The sequence below is a fragment of the Lingula anatina genome, chromosome 10 (assembly GCF_051362555.1).
Source record: "Lingula anatina isolate TDL-2025a chromosome 10, LinAna3.0, whole genome shotgun sequence".
Lineage (NCBI taxonomy): Eukaryota > Metazoa > Brachiopoda > Lingulata > Lingulida > Lingulidae > Lingula > Lingula anatina.
In genome coordinates, this window is record NC_141776.1 from 16,262,831 (window position 1) to 16,273,364 (window position 10,534).

Below are 10,534 nucleotides of genomic sequence, written 5' to 3' on the forward strand. Positions count from 1 at the left end.
CTTCCCCATTTCACGCACTGTTTTTAGAGGTAATTAGAAAATACACAAGAGCAAAAGATGAACGCATTTTCATAAATATTTCATCAGAATCGCTCAGGTTATTCAGTGGACAGACTATTGCGTTATCTACTGTAGAAACGTAGATATAACAAAAAGTAAACCGGAAACTGCACTGAGGATTGTGGGTTGGCGGCATCAATGCGACTCATCTTCAGACAAGTGCGACAGTTTGGGAAAATGGTAAGATTTATGTTGCTGTCATGCAACTAATTACCTTTTAATAGCAGCTGCAGGCGTTGATTTATTTACAAGTATAGACTGTGGCATCATATGTTGTTTCAGAAGTCTACAGGATAGCAGGTTTTTATGCCTAAATCTAGATGTCTTTTCGTCGTCTCTTGAATAAATAGTGAGAACAGCCATTTATTTCAACTGTCCTAAGATAAGATGTGACGCCAAACATATCTGACATACTTATCAACCTCTCAACATCTGGTTTTATCTTGCCTCTGTTATTGCTGTCATTATTATTATTGTTCTTATTATTAGTAATAGTACTAGTACGCTATGGGCATGATGTTGACATATATTATAATTCAGTTTGCTTTTTGTGCAAGATGGTGATGATTGATAATTCACTTATGTTGTCTAAAGTTCTTGGTTTTTCTTATTAATTTATTGTATTATTTGTTTGTTAAATGTTTGGTTTGAACAATAAATAGATTTCTGAAAATAATAAAACAATGGAAGGAAATAACATTGCACTAAAAATCAATCATGTTTTCAAAGGCATCAGAGGCAAAGAGAGCCAAGCTAACCGCAGAGGAGAGAGACTCTGTCCTCTCACCTCTAAAATCAGCTGGCTGGGTCATGGTGGATGGGAGAGATGCCATTTACAAAGAATTCATGTTCAAGAATTTCAACCAGGTTAGAATTAAAGTGTTCCTTAATGAGGCTGAATTCAGTTCTTCATTAACATTTTTCTTTGGACAGCAGTTATAGAGTATTATACAATTTAATTTCTATTTTGTCATATAGTGGTGACTGAAAAGTTCATAAATATTTTTATATAATATATCTTAAATAAAATCAATACAGTGTGTTTAGATAATTTCGTTCAGTGCAAATGTCAAGTAATTTTTCATTTTTCTTATTTATAAATTTATTTATTTATTTATTTTTTTGGCAGTGGAATTAAGAATAAAACAAATGAACAAAGAATAAAGCAACCAAATGCCCTTGATGTACTTAAATTCAAAGAGAATTACCTAATACATTTTCAGTGCAGTTAATGCAATAATAGATAAAGTTACAGATGCTGGGTTATCCTTACTAAATAATCCTCAGATTTAAGTGGTTAAAATAACGTTTCAGAAGATGAAATTTTTGCTTAAGTAACCAAGCTTTCATGACACAATTGATCATTCCATAAACATATTTTATTGTATTAATTCCCAGGCCTTTGGTTTTATGACCAGAGTGGCCCTCCTGGCAGAAAAGATGGACCACCATCCAGAGTGGTTCAATGTCTACAATAAGGTAAGGAATACCACCTATCAAATCATCATCATCATGAAGGAGAACTTAACTTTTTGCTCATTGTTCTTTAACCAGTCTACCTTTGATCCACCTTTCTTGATCCTTTCCATATAATTTCTCCTTTCCTTATAAACCTGTAACATTCTGGGAAAACTAGAAACTTACGCTGACATGATGGTTTTCACTACCCCCCCCCCCCCCCCAACCTCAGTCACCCACTGGCTTATGCACACCATAAATCTCATGAAATAAGTGGTAAATTGGATTATTTTTGTGACATTAATTCATGGCATTTATCTGTTAAAACATTATCCAAAAGTGTTGCTTGTCCTCAAAGTTCAGGAAAGAGTGTTTTATTCACTTAACATTTGTTTAACTTTTAAATTGTAGTACACTTTCATTTTAATACTGTTTACATTTTATTTCAACTTATTTGATGTATATTGAACCACACTCATCCAAATTATATACTAGTACATTTGGAAGAAAATAAATTATTGTCATTGGCAAATTTGAATCACATTTCTGAACAATTACTTTTTCCCCAGGTTCAGATAACACTGAGCACTCATGATGTCAGTGGTCTGTCGGACAAAGATGTGAAGCTGGCCAACTTCATTGAAAAGGCAGCCCAAGTCCAGTAACCATTGATACATGTAACCATGGGTACAAGTTGCCATGGAAACATGGTAACTAATTTCATTCCACTCAACAGCATAATAGCAGTGCATTTTTGATTGTGTTCATCTACTAGTATTAAAATGTATTTAAGAAGTGTCATTTTTTGTGATTGCTAAGGTATCATGTAAGTGCTTCATGCTCTTTTCAAAACATCTTTTGAAGCAACACAAATGGGATCCTCTAAGTTTTCATCAATATTAAAATAAAAGAATGTATTATGAAGCTTAAAATATTTGAATAGTGTCCTTTTTGGCAATTCGGTAACTTAAACAATATCTCCACAGTTTTATATTGATATTTTTTTCAATGAGTATGAATTCATGCATTAACATGTTATCTGGCTGATCAATATTTAAGTGACCGGGGGCCCTGTTTAACAAAAGCAATTTAGATGAAAAAATTGGTCTAAACTTTTTATCTATCCATATAGGTTGTCCACTTCACTCCCATTTGCTTTCAAATTGTTGACTAATGATTTAATAGGGTTATTATACCTTGACACCAGATATAGTCCACATAAAAGTTTTAGTAATAGAACCATGAACTTTGTTAGAGATCAATACTTGAGTGAATTACTCTGAATTTATCTCACTGACACTGAAGTAGACCAAGTTCTTGTGTTCTAAAAGTTTAGACCAATTTTTGGGCTAATGTTCTTTTGTTAAAACAGCCCTGTTGTTAGCTTTTATTTAGCTTTAATTTAGAGATATATAGCTATTTGGTATAAATATTTTGATGTGTTAAAACACATTAGGACACTGATTTATGGAATTAACTTTTTGTCTTGTTCAGAAGAGTCAGTTTAGGGGATCTTTCTAAATATGTGTTTTTCATGTGCCCCCCCCCCCCCCCCCCCCCACCCCGATTTGCTGCATTCTCACCTCTTTCCTATGGAACTTCTGTGCAATTATGTAAGAAATGATGTAAGAACCCCTTGACGCAATCATGTTGTGAAATTATGACAGAATATTCCAATATCTACTGACATCAAGAAATCTATGCATATAGTATGCTGTGGGTTGAAAAAAAAATATTCAGTTTTGTATCTTTCTAGTTATGTGAATTAATATGCATTGTGAATCTGGAAATCAGCATTATAAACCTTATAATTGGAAGATCAAGGAAGTAAGAACAAAATGCACCCACTTTTTATTTATGTACTTGTGTATATTTATGTTGGTTTTGTTTTTATCTCTTACGAAATGAGGCGATTTTCAGCAGCCATTCGAAAGAAGCTTCACTCATCATTTTGTTATAATAGAAAAGGGAATTCGGGAGCCACCTTTGTTAATCATTTTACTTTTATATTACGTAGCACAGTAGAAGCAGTTAATAGCTCGGCACCTGTTTTAAAGTACTTTTGAGTACTTCACTTGCTAACACTTGTTAAGTCTAAGATATAATGAAGTTTTTTTTTATAATCAAAAGGCGCCCTCTACCAGGGCCACAGGTTGATCTGTCTCTAGATATTCACATATTTGTCTCTGGTTAATTACTGTTGATAAACTTTCTGCATTGTGAACTTGTTTATAGAATTGAGGTTATCACTCAGCTGACATCTGAATCAAAATGAGTGTTTCTAAGATGAAGCAATATCCCACCTAACCGTTGTCATTATTATTATTATTATTATTATTATTATGTGCAATTTCTTTGGCATTTGATTCGTTTATGATAAAGGCAATATTATACTCTGAAAGCGCACAAAGTGGAAACAGTAATTGCAACGAAGTAATTTTAAAGACTTTGCGTTATGAAACAGTTTCAAAATTAGAATGAAGATTTTTAATACTGTTAGGTACGCGAGAAAGAACTGCAAATAGAATTTGATATAGATAATGAGAAATACACTACTCCAACAGCAGTGTGTGTGTGTGTGTATATATATATATATATATATATATATATATATATATATATATATATAATGTTGCAGAATACTTGTGTTAATCATTCACAGAGATTTTCAAGATTTCAGTAATCAAATGTGTAACGTATAGGCTCTGCTGAGAGACTCCTAAAATGTGAAAGGATGCAACAAAAAAGGCATCGGCTTAGCTGAGAGACTACTAAGGTTGTGAAAGGGTGTAACAGAGAAAGACTCTATATAAAAATATATAAAATAGTATTAACAGAAACGCGCGGATCAGAAAAAAATGTACAATCCAAAAGAAAATTTTAAAACATTTATATGTGCCTTAAGCATAAGATATAGAATTTTCCACATAAATGTTAGGTAAAAAATAAATAAGTAAATGCATACCATATTTGACGACAGAAAGTTATTTTCTGATCCTTGCGTTTTTAATGATGTTAAGTAATTATATCAGCGAGCTTCCCTTTTACAATGTACTGGCTAATAATGCATATATCCATTAAACGTCTTCTCACCTTATTAATGTTTAATTAGAATATATCAGCCCTAGAGATGCCGGTCACATTCTCAGGTATATTGAACACCAGGTATCATATTTGTTTTAATACCTGTAAATATTTAAACAGCGCCATGGTAACGGTCTATTTTTTATCTTGCTTCTTCATGATAATGTAACTATGTAGGCGTGACGTGAACTTGGTACTTATATGAAAATAAAGACCTCCCGTGCTGATCAAGGTACTTTTGGTTTCTTCTGTTTTGTATAATAGTCTTTTCCGGTTTTGGCAATTATTTATTTTTTATTAAGTTTATTACCTTCAAGTTACATATTGCAATGATAATGTCTTCTAATCTATAATGAAGACACGAAGGCACTTGCATTAGACAACTAGCAATACTGGTAGTTCTAAGTAAAGCGCGGTACGAATGTGGTTGGTTTATCGTCAAAGGAGGTCAGTACCTTGATAAAAATGTTTTTATTTTCAAAGGTAAAATTTTTTGACCAAAATACAAACACGGTTTTCCATTTTCTCAACACTGAATATCGAAAAAAAATCCCGAACAACGATCTTTTATTTTAAGGAAATTTACTTTTGCAAAAACGTAATTTCGCTATGATTTTAACAAAAGATGAGATCAGAGATATTTAAACTCGATCGTTTATATATAAAAGTGTACAACACCGCAGATAATATCACTTAAGCCTAGGTCCCAACTACGTTTTGGACGCACGGTTTTTAGGTTCCTTGCGTCCGGCTAGGACGTAGCTAGATCGCAGGGAAGGAATCAAGTAATTGGTGAAAAGTTTCTACGTGCTCTTTGCGTCCTCCAAAAGTCGCACGATGGACGTGCTCCTCACGCACAAACTTCCACGTTTTCCCCATTTTTTTTTTTTTTTTTGGCCGTAGACCTCACGTAGCAGCCCGTACGGTCGGTTGGGACCTAGGCTTTACTGGAATATCTACCCCCCCCCCCCCCACATCCATATTCACGTTTTAACGAAACAAAATTAAATCCCCATACGTAGTGCTGAAATACCAAAGCCGACTTGAATTAACATAAATTCTTTCTCACCTCGGCAGTAAGTACCAATTTACTAACCTAAAATGTGTCACACTGACTTTGATAAAACTTGAGCCAAGCTTTCCACGTTTGTTACCTCTGCTAGCTTGCAAATAGTCCAACAGAGCGTGAAAGATAATGTTCGTTGAAAATGGAGCAAAGGGACGCCATCTTTATTGGAGTTTTATATTATATATAGATTGCATATGCGTGCTTCTCTAACCCGTAGGTTGACTTAATGCAGGATGAAGAAGTGCCCAATGGCTTCGCTGGCAAAAGCACTGTTTTACTGCTTGCTGGCGTCCCTGTTTATGTTTATTGTTCTTCACTGCTTTGCAAGCTCAGGTAAGAGCCGTCACGTGGGGGTCTGTCTACTTCACATTTTTATGAGCGTCTCATTTTGGTATTTCTGATGTCTGTGTAATTTCAAGTGTCTGTCGTAATATATTGCTTTTCCAAGCCGAGATAAAAATCAAGTTGCTCATTTTCCTCCCCAACCTCTCTCTCTCTCTCTCTCAGACACACGCATACACGTTTTTTTTTTCATTTAATCATACTTCTTATGGTTCGCGCAGGTCCCTGGTTATTGCGCTTACGCCAACCGAACGTCTACAAGAAAAGAGCTGAGAGAGTAAAAGAGGTCTGCGATCAACTCTATGGCAAAGATGGCCGCCCAGATTTCTTCCAAGCTCTCAAGAACATTACACTTCCGATTCAGTTCCTCATCGAGAATCAGTTCCGCGTTCTCTTCTGCCAGGTCTTCAAGGCAGGATCAACCAATATAAAAAGGATATTTATGCAGGCTCGAGACTCCAACAGCGAGGTGCTCAACCTCGCTGAGCAGGACCCCAAGGAAGCTTGGCAAGAGGGGCTGGACACTTACAAATACCTCACGCGAAAGACGGACCCCAGAAACGCATCTCGTATCGTTTCTTCGTACAAGAAGCTTCTCATAGTGAGGCACCCGTTCGAACGTCTGGTGTCCTATTACAGAATGTCATTTGAGTTGCACATATTTGAGAACGACGATGTGACCGGGGCAAGCTGGCAAGTATACAGTTCTATAAGAAAGTTATATAAACTACCTCCTCTACGCAGACCAAAACCCTTGAATTTCACTGCCCTGATTCCATTCAAGTCTTACGTACAGTTTATTATTGACTACGACTACCACACAAAGCTCGGGGACTGGAAGCCAATATTTTTCAAGGCCAACCACTGGCTTCCCATCTCGAGCCAGTGTGCCCCTTGTGCGTTGACCTATGACCTGATTGGGAAGGTAGAAACCTTGGACGACGACATCGAAGCCATTACGAAGATGCTGAACCTTAGCAGAACGATTCGCTACCCTGATAAGTTAAAAAGAAAGACGAAGGGCCATGTGAGAGAATATTTTAAACTTTTGACTGCAGAGCAAAAGGACCGGTTAAAGGACATATATGATCTTGACTTGAAATTATTTGGCTACGATTTTTATCCTGATTAAATACACCTGACCTGATAATATATGAGTGTCTGATCGTGTTTTTTCCTTTTTTCTTCTTTATTCCTTTTTAGCTATGCCCCCACAATAAATAAATAAATAAATAAACAAATAAATAAATAAATCCAAGTTCCTGAATACTAAATGCATCAAGTTTGTCAAAAAGAACACAAACTGGTTATCCAAATACAATTATTTTAAAAACATGCATTAAAACGTGTTGCCGATAATGAGCGAAGTAATGGCGGACACATTTCCAAGCAGTGACTAATTTATCATCAGTTAAGCAAGAAATTACTTGGGGAAACGACACCCCGTCGTTATTCGAAATAAATAGTATGATTATTGGTAGTTAAGGCCATTACAGACATTGCACGGTATCCTAGGATACCTAGACTATAAGTATTCCAAACTACTCTGCCTCTTAAGATGTCTCCTTCTTGCAAAATGAAGCGGTGCAGGTACGTTGTAGCACAGAGTGCGTGGTTCTCTTGCTTTTTCTGTTTTTCTTTTTCTTTTTTTTCTTTCTCTCGTTTCAAAGATGTAGAAAATATTCACCGTGTCTTTTAATCGGTTTGATTTTTTTGTGTTTGGTAAGGTACGGAGAAGGCCCCTTAACAAGGTACATTGAGTAGTAGCAGGGTTTAATTATTCATCCAGATAATTTTATCTTGAATATTCGATTTTTAGATAAAGTAAAATCAAATTAACTTGCTTCGCAGAAAAGAAAGTCGGACCGCCGTCTTTGTAGCATCGCAGATTCTCAGCCTGGAATCATATCATACAATGCAACAGGATTATGTTACAAACGTATGTCTTTGCAGTCATACATGTATACAGCACTTACAAAGACAAAGACACTTTCATTATTATTATTATTATTATTATTATTATTATTATTATTATTATTATTATTATTATTATTATTATTATTCAGGTCATGTACATTATTATTATTATTATTATTTTGCATGTGGTCCAACCATCATCTGCACAGTATTATATTACAGTCTACATGTAGTTCAGTTTGGTCGTTCCATGACGTCATCTAGACTATAACCGCTTAAAAGCATAATTTGCCACTGGATGTACAGTGTATATAATCTCGCCGTGTTAGCAGTGTCATGTACTTTACTCGTATACAGACATTGACATGCTGAAATAAGATTCACAGTGACGCTTTGCGTTAATGACAGCAAAAAATTTAAATGTAGTCTGAATGGATGTTTTATTTGAGGTTAAGAGTGATTTTGACCTGAAATGGGGGGGGGGGGGGGGGGGTACTGTATAGCTTAATGGGAATTGCAATGCCCTGTTGTGGAGGAGCCTTCATGCCTACTGTGTGACCTCTTAGGAGCCGTTAATGGACATTTTTTTTATTTGGATTTGCCTGACTTTTGAAACTTTTCCTCGACAGATTTTAGCAAGCGTTTTATGTCATCTGTTTCACTGGTGCATGTGGCATACCATCCTAGCTGCTGACTCAATTCATAATTCAATATTTCTCGTGTAAATATATTGCAATATTCTTATTCAAGTGTTTTCCCTTAAAACATGCACTTGTTTCTATTTTCACTTTATCTTTATACTCTCGATATCAGCCCTATTATATTCTTTGGAAAGAATGGAAACAAGCCCTGACATTAAAAAAAGACATATATCAACATTTTTACGCTACTGTGTAGTGCTGTTTTGATGAAATTCTTATTTTATTATTTTTTTTATTTTATTATTTTTTTTTGTCAGTGTATTTCTTCTACATTTTTACACTATTTTCCAGATTGGCATGTATTAAATCACTAACATGGACATTGCTGGTCATCGTGGTATTTCTCGTCAGTCTGAAGTATGGGGGACAGTTGATATATAGATCTAAAAGCAGAATACATAAACCAGGTACGGTTTGAGACACACGCCTGTATTGCTAGTGCTATTGATGATCGTAAAAATCATAAACAAGCAGCGTTATTAAAATAATATATTAAACCTAACTGATTAGTGTTGCAGCTGACTTAAAAAAGTGTTGCATCAAAAAATTTCTTTATATTGTCGTTTCTGTTACGAATAGAGTCTGTTCGTGACAGAATTATAATTATGGTTTCTCTTTCATTTCACTAGCAAAAGAAACGTGTCGGAAAACGGTGAGAAGGGCAGAGAACGAGGGCTACTTTAAGATTGTTGGCTATAACTGGACAATGACACCGTATTGCCCAGAATTTGGAGCTTGCTTATTAAACAAGGGCAGGGTGCCCGTTAAAACTGCAGTGCAGGCAGAATTTGAAGAGAGGATATCTTTGGAGGACGCAGTCACTGTGATAATAAAAACTGCCAATAGACTCGGAGTAACTAAGCGTCTGGTGGAAAGCATCTTTCAATTTTATGAAAATCTCAAAATTATTGTAGTCGATGAGGCAAATCCAGATCTACTGAGTAGGAATGAAAGTTTTCGGAAAGAGTACGACGAATGGCGCCATTACACGTCGACGACACGCGGCAAGGTATATTACATACGAGTTCAGAAAGACGCTGGAATATCACACGGTAGAAATGTCGGCCTGTTTATTGTTCGAACCAAGTACTTCTTACTCTTGGACGATGACATGATATTCGACAAGGAAACAAACATTCGAAAACTGAAGGAGCTTCTAGATCACACTAATTTAGTAGTTGTCGGGGGTTTCATTAGAGAAAACAGGATCAAGTTGGCTATCAATGGGATATTTCGCGTGCATGCCGACCAGTTTAACGTACTCAGGACATACATTAACGAGTATCAACTCATGGCGTATGAACGCGTAAGATGCTATCCGGAGTGCTACGTGGTTGACGCAATCTCGAACTTTTTCCTCGCGAGAACGGACGCCATTTTGGATGTTGGTGGGTGGGACGTTAAGTTACGCGTTGGTGAACACAGGGATTTCATGTTGACGCTAAGGAAAAATAATTACCCGGTTGCTGTGTGCACTGATGTCATTATTGAGCATTTCCCGCCAAATTTAGACTTGAGAAAGAAAGCCCAAAAAGTTATAAAGGATGTGTACAAAGACATGTTTTTACACAAATGGAATATAAGTAACTCGTTTGCATGTAGGTCTATTAGGTCCAAGGCGTATTACGAGTACAGATGTAAGCCTTAATTTGAATTGCCAGAATTAGCTCGCTGCTAATATACATGTACAGATGTTATGTATTAATTTATATATTTTTTATAGAGTTGTGTCTTTATTTTAAGATGGGACAAAATTTATGTCACTCGTCAGATAAAATAAATTATCAAATATTCCAAAGCGTTTTAGTTTGGAAGATTTTCCTTTGCTAATAATTTTCTCTTGGTCTGAAAATAAACATTTTTTTTCTGGAATTCATTGCTTGATCTCTTTTTCATTCACTTA

The 10,534-nt window shown here is 35.6% G+C and overlaps 3 protein-coding genes across 3 annotated transcripts; all 3 read left to right on the forward strand.

Annotated features, from left to right (window-relative positions):
• Nucleotides 1-71: 71 nt before the first annotated feature.
• Nucleotides 72-4,837, forward strand: LOC106152910 (putative pterin-4-alpha-carbinolamine dehydratase). Its single transcript, XM_013526651.2, has 4 exons — nucleotides 72-240; nucleotides 790-927; nucleotides 1,459-1,539; nucleotides 2,088-4,837. Exons 1-4 carry the CDS (start codon nucleotides 199-201, stop codon nucleotides 2,181-2,183), a joined length of 357 nt encoding a protein of 118 aa, XP_013382105.1. The 5' UTR covers nucleotides 72-198; the 3' UTR covers nucleotides 2,184-4,837.
• On the forward strand, nucleotides 2,093-7,245 carry LOC106152906 (carbohydrate sulfotransferase 9). The gene is made up of 3 exons (XM_086996508.1): nucleotides 2,093-2,228; nucleotides 5,889-6,004; nucleotides 6,235-7,245. Exons 2-3 carry the CDS (start codon nucleotides 5,905-5,907, stop codon nucleotides 7,143-7,145), a joined length of 1,011 nt encoding a protein of 336 aa, XP_086852634.1. The 5' UTR covers nucleotides 2,093-2,228; nucleotides 5,889-5,904; the 3' UTR covers nucleotides 7,146-7,245.
• Nucleotides 7,246-7,589: 344 nt separating this feature from the next.
• On the forward strand, nucleotides 7,590-10,378 carry LOC106152907 (beta-1,4 N-acetylgalactosaminyltransferase 1). The gene is made up of 3 exons (XM_013526648.2): nucleotides 7,590-7,603; nucleotides 8,923-9,038; nucleotides 9,261-10,378. Exons 1-3 carry the CDS (start codon nucleotides 7,590-7,592, stop codon nucleotides 10,277-10,279), a joined length of 1,149 nt encoding a protein of 382 aa, XP_013382102.2. The 3' UTR covers nucleotides 10,280-10,378.
• The last annotated feature ends 156 nt before the right edge of the window (nucleotides 10,379-10,534 follow it).